Raw genomic sequence first — 12,206 nt, 5'->3', positions numbered from 1 at the left:
ATTGAGTGTATTTAATGCTTGAAAGCAGACAGAACATGGTGCTGAATCACTGCATGCTGTGGTCTTTTTATCTGCTCGCTTCCCTGAGAAATAGGTCACTATATGAGTGAATGATCCCTCAGTGATTCAGTTGACTTGTTTCATAGGATTCAGTCTAGAGAGCAGGATCATGAGCAGTGGCTCACTGTCTGTCGGATCAATTCTTCTGAGACACAATTTGCCAACTTTCTGTGCAGCAGTGACACCTAGAGTATGATTGTTGTAGCACTCCTAGTATTCAGCCTGGAAAGGTGCTTTCCCACTGCATCCATACAATTTCAGTCTCTAAATGCTGAATATTAAATCTGTCCTGACTATCAAACACTTGCATCTTACACATGATTTAACAGCACAGTCTGCATGCTGAGATTACAGGCCTTTCGCTTCCTGGCCAGTTTGCAGCTGGCGTAGGTGTGGCCTCGGTGTGTGGCAGACTGAGGACAGGAGGATCACTGCTGCACCTCTGAAACTAGCCATAGAGATGATGGTGCAGAACCTCTACACTGGTGAACAAGTGTCCTTTTGCTACTGTAATAGGTTATTCAACAAAAATGTCATTTATCAACATAGATTTAACCAGGCTTTACATTTTAGATTTACTTGTCTCAACGTAAATGTGTAGAGTTTCCTAGATTTTATCTTCTGGACGAGACAAAATAAAAACGCACACAACATTATGCTCTGTAAACACTTTATTACTTACTATTCAGTAAATTTACTTTCGTAGAAGCAGCAATATATTAATGTCTGTTTTTATTCCAGTGACTATGAAAAAATAACTAACCATATTTTGTTTTTGAAATACTCAAAATACTCAAAGTACCCACTTCATAGATACATATTTTGCAACTTTTAAACTACAAAAGTAGTTAATATAACTGCACATGTTAAGTTCCTAAGACTGTGACTTCAGGGGTCCTAGACGGTGATGTTTCTTTAAGGCGCAAATGCATTAAAGCTAAAGTCAGTCAAAAGTGTCAAAGTGTTTCTCAAAATCTACCATAGAAACTGTGGCAAATCTGAAATACAAATACTGCAGTGCAGAAAAAGTGCATAAAAGACCCCAAATTAATTTCCATTTAAACGATCTGACATTATTATATAAATGCATTCTTATCTGAACATACCCTACAATCACCTACAATTGTCTGAGTAAGTTTAACGCAAAAAGAAAGTGAACACAGGTGGTATTAATAGTATCTCTAAAATCTAGTCCTGTAGACTTATATGAATGAGTTAGACAATGAGGTGCAGCTTTATGTGATGAATAGTAGAGGACAGTGGAGCAGTGGTCTCCTCTCCTCCTAAAACAGGCCTTTTTCTTTCTTCAAATTCTTCTGTTTCCACAGAGGCATGGAGTAGAAGTCAAGGCGGGCAACACCCAAAACCAGAGCAAAGTCTTCATTGGAGAGATACTCCTAGATTAAAGGCAGGCAGAAGATTAATGATTCGGTTCAAATTTTACTGAAGAAGTCTGTTCTTACGAGGAAGTCTGTTTCCTCTATGCCGTAACAAACATATAGTACAAACCGCCTGCACCTGAGCTTGCTCTATGCTGTGAGCCCACTGCAGGCCCAGGGGGAGCCAGTCACCTGTCTGTGAGACACAGCTGTCTGTGAGACACAGCCTTACCTCCCTCCTGCTGGGGTCCACACCCTCGGGCAGCTCCTCCCTCAGACGGTTCACCAGCTTGTCTCGAGGGAAGGTGGGCAGAGCTGAGGGCATCATGCCCATGGAGTCCCGCGTGGAGCTCGGCTTCAGCATGTCCTGCAAGGTGGGCATGGCCAACAGCAAGCATTAAAACAAAAGCTCCTGCGTCTGATGGCTCCATCATACCCTGCGGTGCTGGTGGTAATGCACTCTGAGGGCTTATGTCTGTGCCGGTTTGGCTCTAAGAGTCTCAGAGGAAATGAGATGGATGGAAGCTCACCATGGTGATCCTGATGATGTCTGTGGCGTCTCCCAGCTCTGCCTTCAGCTGCTCGTAGGATTTCCCAACCTGATCACACAAATCCCAGTCATAGACAGCCATACCACAGACTGCAGGTCTGTTAGAGGGAGGCATCAGGGTTGAGTACCGATACTCTACAGGTGGGGGATCCCATATGGGTCATTAGTACTCACAGTCCAGAAGTGGAGGTCCCAGGCAGGGAACCATCCAGTGAAGGTGGGTGGCTCAAAGCCCTGTTTGATCATGATGATGGGGGTGTTCACGTCGCGAGTCCCGGGGTGGGTGCGCAGGTACTCCTGCACCATGGTGACCCATTCCTTCCTCCCTCCGTATTCAGCTCCCCTTCCTATCCAGAGGAACACCTGGGAGGACGACAGTGCTCAGGAGCCACTGCTGACTGGGTGAAATAAAAACCTCCCTTCAGTCCAATGCCAAAGGCGGATGGAGCTGAGAAGAGCACATTGCAGTCTCACCTGGTCCCAGATGTCCAACAGCATGATGTCACCTTCATCCAGGTCATCCTGAGAGAAGTTTGTTACCTCTGTGGTGAGGAAGCGACCGCTCTGATTGGAGCACTCGAAGAGACGGGGAATGATGTTGAGGTTTTCCTCCTGCAGCCTTAATGTTGATGCAGATGGAGGACATTAGAGATGAACAGCTATGGCTAAGCAAAAGGATGGATTGCTCGGTAAGCCTGTGGATATTACGGTACCTCTTGCTGCTGGAGTATTGAGACTTTCCTCCCAGATTCACCCAGAAGTCGGCAGGTTCCTGGCCCTCTGCGATCACATGCTTCTCTTTCTTAGAGATGATATCAGCCAGAGATTTGCCCATCTCTCTCTCATCCCCACTGCAGCCCTGAAAGGCAGTGCCAGGCTTATTTACTGCATCCATACCTGAGAGGAGCTGTCAAAGAGGGCGGAGCAGCTGGGAGTGGCCCTCACCTTCCCGTACCACAGGTAGCAGCAGGTCTCGGTCTTCAGCACGAACACGTCGCAGGAGTTGAGGCAGGAGGACCGCGCTGGCACCTCGATGGCGCAAGTGTTGAGCTCGTTGGTGCCACAGACGTGGAAGAGTCTGACAGCCGGCTGGCGCTGCCTGGTACCTGCACGGGTACTGCCATTCTGGACAGCACAACACACAGATGAGGAGCAGCCAGGGGCATCATGGCACCTGCGCTGGCTCAGAGATGCCCAGCGAGGCCCTCTAGACATTTTACTGTTTTACACATGTTCATTTTTTACAGAACATTTAATGAGTCATAATTTCCTCTTGGTATTTGATGAATGCCACATTGTGGAAGGAGGTATGCTGAATAAAGAGCAAGAGAGACATATGAAAGCTGCTTCTGATCTGATAAATTCCTTGATCAGAATCAAGGCAGCTGACCGGCAGGGAAGAGCCCACCTCATAGATGACCATCCTCCCCTTGAAGATGGCCAGGAGGTGTGTGGGCTCCTTGCCCATGGTCACCCGCACCTGCACCAGCCCGCTGTAGCGCTGGTCCAGGATGCCGGCTTGGTGGTCGCAGGCGTTCAGCTCTACAGTGCTAGCGTGCCGACCCTGCGGGTGACAGGTTGAGGGCTGGGACTGAGAGCTGCTCACGCAGGCCACAAACAGGGCCGAACCTGGATGCCGAGATGCTAACCTGCCAGATGTACAGCATGTGGTGAAACTTTCCATTGACCTCATACCGGTACAGGATGAGATAGCAATCGCCACCAAAGAAGTGACCCAGCCATTTCCTGTCAACAGGAACAATCTCATTGTCCTCGATCCTCCACACCTGTCAAGGACAAAATGTTACACATTTAGGTATAACTTCCTATGACAGTCACAAACAGGTATTTTTTGGGAACGGGCGATGGCAGAATTCTGGGACTGACCTGTGCCTCTCCGCTCCCATCATCCACCATCTTCTGCTGGGCTGCCAGGTCCGGTCGTGCGTGCATTGAGGTGACATCATACCTGATTTGCTCCACCTTAGCTGTGGTGTACAATTCAAAGGCACTTTGGAATGGCGTTTAGTGTTCAGCGCATGTATCCGTATTTTACACTGGATGTGTTGATATGTGTAATTTCACATGTATCCGTATTTTACACTGGATGTGTTGATATGTGTAATTTCACATGTATTCGTATTTTACACTGGATGTGTTGATATGTGTAATTTCACATGTATCCGTATTTTACACTGGATGTGTTGATATGTGTAATTTCACATGTATCCGTATTTTACACTGGATGTGTTGATATGTGTAATTTCACATGTATCCGTATTTTACACTGGATGTGTTGATATGTGTAATTTCACATGTATCCGTATTTTACACTGGATGTGTTGATATGTGTAATTTCATACTGAATGACGGGGGGTGGCTCTGCAGCGTGCATGTGGTGCGTGACACACTCTGCTCACCGATCTTTCCTGGGCTGTGTGCCGTTCCCAGCCCCGGCATCTGGCTCCTAATGCTCCACCTCTGGAACAGCTGGCGGAACGCGGACGACTCAAAGCCCTCGTTCACCATCTGCACGTAGGTGGAGGGGGGGTAGCCCTTCGCCTTTTTGAACAGCTGGATTGAAAGAAGAACAAAAAAGAGAACATTCCAATGTGATTTTATCCAGTTATAATGATGAGAATGATAACAAAACAGTTTTATGTATACACAGACAGGGCCACATTGTCCTCTGAGAGGTTCACTTTCAGTTTGGATTTTATTTTATTCAAAGTCCTGTGGTGTGGTACAAACACCTTCTCCAGTCATCATTGGTGGTGTATCCAGTGCAATGCATGTGTGAAATGGCGCTAGGCGAGGCAAAACAAAGGCAACACTACAAAAAACCAAATACGAGCGTGTGTGCGACCTGTAACCCTAACAGCTGCAGCTGCTCAAGTGTAAATTGTTGTAAAATGCAATGTGAATGCTGTGAATATAAACACATACTCTGTACCTGGGGTGTCTGGAGAAATTATCAATATAATAATATTAACAATACATGTTTCAGTTCCAATAGCTTTGTGCTTGTTTATTCTAAGGAAAAAGAGAAATGTGTCTCACCTCTGCTTTTTCCAGTGACTGGAATCTCTCTGTTTTGGAAGCCTTCTTTCCTTTCCATACAAAGATCCGCACTCCCCCCTGGTCCAACAGGTAGTACTCCTGCCATGTGGAGCAGTGCTGAGTGTTAATGATTGTTTCAGCAGCCTTTATGACTCTATGTCCTCTATGGCTCTAGAGGTGTAGTCACACATTGATAAGGTAGAAAAGGGGTTAATTCATTTCTGAACTTCAACTGTCAATAAGTAATTTGCTTTGAAATTAGTTGGTTGATAATGTGATGGACACCACCCATTTGTAAGAGTTTGGTCACTAGCAGGTCAAGGGTCATGTGTGATAACTCTGACTCATGCTTTGATACTCTGAATGGTAAGTATGACTTTGACTCATGCACTCTGACAGCCTCTGCTCCTATTGTGTCCTTTTGCGATGTGCATACATTCTGACTGGAAAAATCTAACACTCCAAAAAATGCTTTTTCTCTTATAATAGCAGGCGTTGGAAGTGAATCCTGGATTGGTTCTTGGGTTAGAAGACAATTGGAGTCATTAAAATAAATGCTGAAACATCTTCTCCCATCTCTCCACATTTTATTAATGCCCTCTGCAGACACACCTTGGAGCTGAGCAGGTCCTGCGTCAGAGGCTTCACTGCCACCTCATGCATCACCAGGTTGCCCTGGGTATCCGAAATTCTACAAAAGCATCAAAATAAGAGGCTGTAAGAATATGCCAGTCTGTTGCAGAGCTCAATCTTAACCAATGATCCAACATACATTCAAAGAGCTGAATATCACTCACTGAAAGAGCTTGACAGGGGATTTAGATATCTGGTCGACCCCCTGGTCAGGGATGGGGTCTCTGAGGTCCCTCCTTTCACCAAGCGCCTGCCTCATGAGCTTCATTGCCTCTTCTGAGGATCTCTCGTCCTCCCCCTCCACCACGGTCAGCTGCGCACGCCCCCCTCTCTCCCGGTCCCGAATGTCCTTCGCCAGAGTCATCCCCTGCAGAGACAGGCCTGTCACTAGCAGCACCGCAGAGCACCGCAGCAGAACCCGGGACGGGTTCTGGGACGGGTCAGTAGGACACAGTGACCCACCTTGAGCCTCTCCATGCGGTTACTCTTGGGCCCGTTCCACTGAATAATCAGGCCACCCAGCTCCAGTAGGAAGACGTCACCCTTGTTGAAACTGTTCCAGCTCATGTCCACCTGAACTCACAAGATACAAGATATCATACCAAAGCACCACCTTTTTTACACACATACACACACACACACACACACACACCCCTCACCTCTACAGCGACCACATGCTTCCTTCCTTTGACATGCAGCAGCCTCCTAGTGTTGAAGCCGTTGATCTCTGCTTGCCTCATAGCCAACGCTGCTTCTCCCCTCTTGTAGCTGCCAGAAGTAAAAACCGCTGTGTGAGAACAACCCTGTGGGCAGCAGGTATTTTTAGTGTTTGGCTTCTGTGACATTTAACACCTCTTTTTCAAAAAGCAGGTGTTTGCGTTCCTCTAACACACTTCTTATTTTGGAGTAAAACTGCTGTGTTGAGCAGTGAGCTCACATTAAGCCCTGTTTGAAGTATCCGTGGAAAGTGTCGCTTTCGTGGCCCTGTGTTTCGCGATGCAGTACCGCCCGGCCTCCCAGGTGCTCGTCCATCAGGGTGGTGTACGTAGCAGCTGCCACCTGTTCATCCTGAGAGCTGAGTCTGCCCATCCAGCAGTGAATGTCATAGGTGAAGGTGCTGCCTGTTCTGTGAGTCTACAGGTAAACACACAGACAAGGTGACCAACAGGTCTGCTGTAGGAGCCTCTCTCTTTAAAGCTGTGAATTTGATATATATAATCTTTCTTATCATTTTGGATACATAGAAACTGCATGCAAAACATCCTGGACTCATATAAATTGGTTTTATAACCCCTCAACTGCTGATAAAAAACATTTTATACTGTTAAATTAACCAATAATTTGCTTTAATACAAGGATTCCCCATAGTTTGCCATACATACATACATACATACATACACATATATATATACACACACACACACACACATATATATATATATATATGTAAAAAAAATATTTTCTATTTTAAAGTTTTCTTTAATCTATTGACTACACTCTTGCTGTAAGCCATCAGACAAAAAAGCAAACTATATGTATAGTACATACGTATAAAATGACATAGCTGTCCCCTTCAAAAAAGTGTCCATACAGTTTTGCAGGTACAGGCACCATCTCCATTTTCTGAGACAAATAGGAACATGGAAAAAGATTACATTTTTTCAGCAAAGGGAAACTGAAACACATGTAAATCTCAAGACACATTCTGCAGCAAAGACAGTGGATGCAGTATATAGACTGTAGCGTATCGAGCTCCGGACCGTGAGCATTTTCCAGCATTGGGTTTCAGTTTGAAAATCATTTAGCTGTGTGCGGTGAGAAAGCAAAGCTTTTCTCACCTCCACTCTCCATATCTGCAGCCCTGGGGTGCTTTTACTGAGCACTTTTGCAACCTGGGTTTTGACTTGGACTTGCGACATGGTGCCAGCTTCAGGAACAGCCCTGGAGGAGAGAGTGCGCGTGGGGAGGTCAGACAGAGGCAGGAACTCATTACAGTCTCATTAGGGTTCTGAAAACAGGAGCTTCACTGTGTGGCAGGCTGGGTGCAGACTGAAAACAGCAGTGGTTAAGTGGTTTCATATGAACGTACTGCCTTACTAATCTAACAAGCTCACCTTTTAACCCGAGAAACGGAAACACATATCCCCAGCTGCCAAAAGCACTACACATCTGCAGAACATTGCAATTTCTAAAAGAAAAGAAAGGTGTTATATTGTAGAGGCCTATGCATTTACACAAAATATCGCTGTGATTCATTATAATGTGCATAAGACTTCAAACAATGAGCAGAAACTGAAGATGATTCCAAAGAACACTAAAAATATAAAATATTTAGCCATTTTAAATTAAGTATTCATTTTACACTGAATGTTCCTTTCAAATAGCCAGCTAGTCTAGTATAGTCAGCCTGTGCAACACTGAGCCCATATTGTGGGTGCAGAGCATTACATGTTTGATGGAGGATTCAGCTGTACTGCTCTGGACTCATTTCACCAGCCTTCCCAGCTGTAACAGTACCTCTGCGGAGGCCGTCTGTGCCTGTAAGCAGTATGTTCTTTGCCAACAAAGGGATTAAAATTAAATTATATTATCAAAATATGTTAATTGTATATAAGCAAATTATATCAAGGAGTATATAATGACTTGGTTATATGATGGAAGATCAGGTACCAATGGTTTAGTTACCACAGGACACCCGTGTTCTCGTCAATGTACTCGCAATGTACTCACGTAAAACTTGAAATAAAGATTGTACCTCTCCTTTAAACAAAGCCTGATGCATTTTCTTGGCTGCACACAGCATCCGTAACAACGCCGGCCGCGTTAGTTATTTCACATCATATCAGAAGCGGTGCACAGACAATAATTGGACTAAGACGGGCCAAGTCGAACAGGCCACTAGTCACTGAAGCGGGTCATTGTCCGATCTAAACAAAAGTCCGCACAAATTTTTGTGATTTTTTCCCACAACTGATGCCCAACAGACAGTTTATGCAGACTCGGGTAACCCGCCAAAGGACTGGGCGTAGCGTCAATGGAAGACAAGTACCGAGACGATGCTCCGGGGCCACGCCCGGAGAAGCCATTCAGCATGAAGAATAGAAAAGACAGTAGCATTAGGACGGGTCCCGGGAACTGACCTCCAAATATTTTTGTAAATAGTGCGCGATTTAACGGAGTCGTGTACAAGGCCAGTGATTCGTGCGCACAATATAATAAGTAGTGCACACATTTTAATGATTCTTTTACGATTTCATATGAAACCATGCTCACTATATAGGCTACAGATATTCGTCCGCACGAATTGATAAAAACGTGCTCACCATTTATTAAAAACGTGAGCACGTTTGATCAGTTTTAGCGCACGATTTAATCAGCTCTTGCACATGAATTGAATCAAAGCGAGCAGGAGTTTGTCGGTAACAGCACCATCCAGGTTCTCACTGAATAGACAGACCTTCGGAATTCAAATTACACAGTCGAATTAAGCGTCTCTCCGCATGCAACCGTGCACACAAATTACTAGAATGTGCAGACGGTGTGCGGTGACGTCAGCTCCCGGGCTCAACACTTTAGTGTTCTTGCGTGGTGATATCTGCACTAACTTGAGGATATGCGCGGGCTAAACCGAAAAGATGTATTAGTAGTTGTTTGCGAGGTTGGTGAAGATATCTAAATACAGATAGAGCAGTTAGTTAAGGTTACCACGACAATGCCGAATGCTGCTGTCTGTTAGATGTGGTGTTGTCTATGATGTACGTCTTCCGCTGTTTGGGATGATGCTGCCCTGTCAGTAAATCGCAAACTGTAAGCAGACCAAAGACCTGTATCCGAGCCTGCGAACGTGTGCTCTCGGTATGCTGAATTCAGTATTCCTGTGCGCCCCGTCATGCGGGAGAACTAGCAGGACCAAGACTTCGTGTGAAAGCGCCTGTGTTGCTTTTTAATGTTATTTGTTTTATTTACTTATTTTCATTTCTGTCTTTGCTTCTGGGCCACTGATTGCAGCTGAAATCCCCTGAGGTTAGTGGGAACCCAGGTTTATGCCTGACTGACAGGGTCCTGAAGGAGTTATGGAAGTAACGCTTTTGTTGCAATATTCAGGCTAGGATGACAACGTTGTGGAAAGTCAATATGTGCTATTACATGGCCAAACTGTTCAACCTTGTGCTCTTTAAGATGAGTGTCTTTTGTGGGGAGACAGGCTGGGGAATGGTGATGTAGTGTAGTTTATGGAGCCACAACTTCCTGCATGCAAAGTTAATTCCAACCTGGCTGATAGCAGCTTTACCAGCTAGTTTGTACCTTGCCTGGCCAACCATTGAAACTTGGTCATGCAGCACTTCTAAAATTATCTCCTTATGGTTTTTTGTTTGTGTTGTACTCTACTTCACTTGTAAATTGCTTTGGATAAAAGTATCTGCCAAATGAATAAATGTAAATGTGAACAGACCCATCATGCAAAAACCTACAAGAAAATAGGTTACCAAATAACAGAGAAAATGCACACGTGTCTCTACTAAGGATGCAGTTTGGAGCTCAGAGGGGTAGCACACTGTCCCCCTGCCCCCCAGCCCTCCATAGCAGCACCCCTTTCACAGTGCGGTGCATTCAGGCATCTCCTCGGTGACCCTGCTCCTGCTCTGTACCCCCTCTCCTCGGTGACCTTGCTCCTGCTCTGTACCCCCTCTTCTTGGTGACCCTGCTCCTGCTCTGTACCCCCTCTTCTCGGTGACCCTGCTCCTGCTCTGTACCCCCTCTCCTCGGGGACCCTGCTCCTGCTCTGTACCCCCTCTCCTCGGTGACCCTGCTCCTGCTCTGTACCCCCTCTCCTCGGGGACCCTGCTCCTGCTCCTGCTCTGTACCCCCTCTCCTCGGTGACCCTACTCCTGCTCTGTACCCCCTCTCCTTGGTGACCCTGCTCCTGCTCTGTACCCCCTCTCCTCGGGGACCCTGCTCCTGCTCCTGCTCTGTACCCCCTCTCCTCGGTGACCTTGCTCCTGCTCTGTACCCCCTCTTCTTGGTGACCCTGCTCCTGCTCTGTACCCCCTCTCCTCGGTGACCCTGCTCCTGCTCTGTACCCCCTCTCCTCGGGGACCCTGCTCCTGCTCTGTACCCCCTCTCCTCGGTGACCCTGCTCCTGCTCTGTACCCCCTCTCCTCGGGGACCCTGCTCCTGCTCCTGCTCTGTACCCCCTCTCCTCGGTGACCCTGCTCCTGCTCTGTACCCCCTCTCCTTGGTGACCCTGCTCCTGCTCTGTACCCCCTCTCCCCGGTGACCCTGCTCCTGCTCTGTACCCCCTCTCCTCGGGGACCCTGCTGCTGAGAGATGGAAGCTGCAGCACTTTGTGAAGCCGTGCTGCTGCTGCTCTCCACAAGGTTTACGGAAGATCTTTGCAACCCGCTCCTCACTGGCAACTGAGCATAGGGAGCAAAAGTGTTAGTACAAAGCTACTGTGTGTTATAAAGATTATTATTCATCAAAACTACTACACAGAGGAAGCCCCTCACTGCAGCGAATGCAGGCTGTATGTGTTAATAGTGATAAAAGCCAGTGCTCCATGAGTGCTGACTCCTCCAGCTCACAGCTGCCTGCTGCAAGATGAGTGGGGCAGCCATGGGTTCAAGGTGTGGGGTCAAGTGGGCACTGAATACGTGTCCACAGGGTTCACATCCCTTTGTAATGAATAGTAAATATCCGCCTGAATGCTGTCTCTTGCACTCACTGACTGTCTGCACGTCACTCCTTTCCCATAATTGGTAGGGGAAAGTCATCATCCAGGAGTGTCATCCATGCCAGTGATAGACTCTCAATGAAAGACACTTTCATTCATCAAAGCATCTAGTCCCTCCCTTGCAAAACTTTCTCACACACTTTTGCCAGGAAGAGAATTTTCCCAGAAACGCCCATCCTGCCGTTGTGTTTTGTTTTGTATTTTCCCACCTCTTTGCCAGCAAATTTATTGAGCTTGTGATTGCGGCTTAATTATTTCATCCAGTCGCTGTTGTACCTCAGCATCGTAACAAGCAGAATACATCTCACTCTGTAATCATACTGTCTGTTAAATGTAATGCTTCCATAGGGCTTTGAAATCTCCTTTTATTTCAGAAGGATTTTTTAGTTTTTATTCACACACAGACTGTGGCTATTGATCATTTTTACTGTAGTAAACACAGATAAAGTAACAGCAAGAACAGTAATGAGTAGAAGCAGTTCCAGTGTAGTTGGTAAAATGTAAACTCTGCTCTCACATTTGCGGGATTTAACTTCTAGAGGAACTCCAAGAACGAGAGGTCCAGAGCTTAAAGTCCCACTGATCTTCAGCTTAACGGAATTCAAAGAACGCTCCAGGTCCCTGGATCACAAGCCAGAGTTCTGACTGTGACATATAAATGATTAACCCTTTCTTGTTTGCTTTTAAAATGTACATTTGAATGAAATAATTATGACTTATAGCAGTGCTATGCTCTACCTTGATCTTGATTGGTCAAGTCATGGAGCGTACTGTTTGAGGTGTGTAGCTG

General features: G+C 46.2%; 1 protein-coding gene across 1 annotated transcript; it reads right to left on the bottom strand.

Moving 5' to 3' along the window:
* Nucleotides 1-1,343: 1,343 nt before the first annotated feature.
* On the bottom strand, nucleotides 1,344-7,601 carry LOC118785787 (villin-1-like). The gene is made up of 19 exons (XM_036540721.1): nucleotides 7,521-7,601; nucleotides 7,231-7,305; nucleotides 6,620-6,816; nucleotides 6,342-6,450; nucleotides 6,145-6,255; nucleotides 5,847-6,049; nucleotides 5,662-5,740; nucleotides 5,050-5,148; nucleotides 4,410-4,563; nucleotides 3,877-3,977; nucleotides 3,639-3,776; nucleotides 3,398-3,553; nucleotides 2,935-3,114; nucleotides 2,703-2,848; nucleotides 2,464-2,608; nucleotides 2,164-2,352; nucleotides 1,970-2,038; nucleotides 1,672-1,806; nucleotides 1,344-1,457 (listed from the first exon to the last, which is right to left on the bottom strand). Exons 1-19 carry the CDS (start codon nucleotides 7,599-7,601, stop codon nucleotides 1,344-1,346), a joined length of 2,481 nt encoding a protein of 826 aa, XP_036396614.1.
* Between the last annotated feature and the right edge of the window lie 4,605 nt (nucleotides 7,602-12,206).

The sequence above is a fragment of the Megalops cyprinoides genome, chromosome 11 (genome assembly GCF_013368585.1).
Source record: "Megalops cyprinoides isolate fMegCyp1 chromosome 11, fMegCyp1.pri, whole genome shotgun sequence".
NCBI lineage: Eukaryota > Metazoa > Chordata > Actinopteri > Elopiformes > Megalopidae > Megalops > Megalops cyprinoides.
This window is presented reverse-complemented; position numbering and strand designations above follow the sequence as displayed.

Bases quoted from the DNA above. Each gene is read 5' to 3' on its own strand.
- LOC118785787 (XM_036540721.1), bottom strand. From the start codon at position 7,601: ATGTCGCAAGTCCAAGTCAAAACCCAGGTTGCAAAAGTGCTCAGTAAA. The intron at 3,777-3,876 runs GTCAGTCCCAGA...TGTCCTTGACAG, and splicing joins ATGGGAGCGGAGAGGCACAG to GTGTGGAGGATCGAGGACAA. The intron at 1,458-1,671 runs GTAAGGCTGTGT...CCTTTAATCTAG, and splicing joins TGGACCCCAGCAGGAGGGAG to GAGTATCTCTCCAATGAAGA.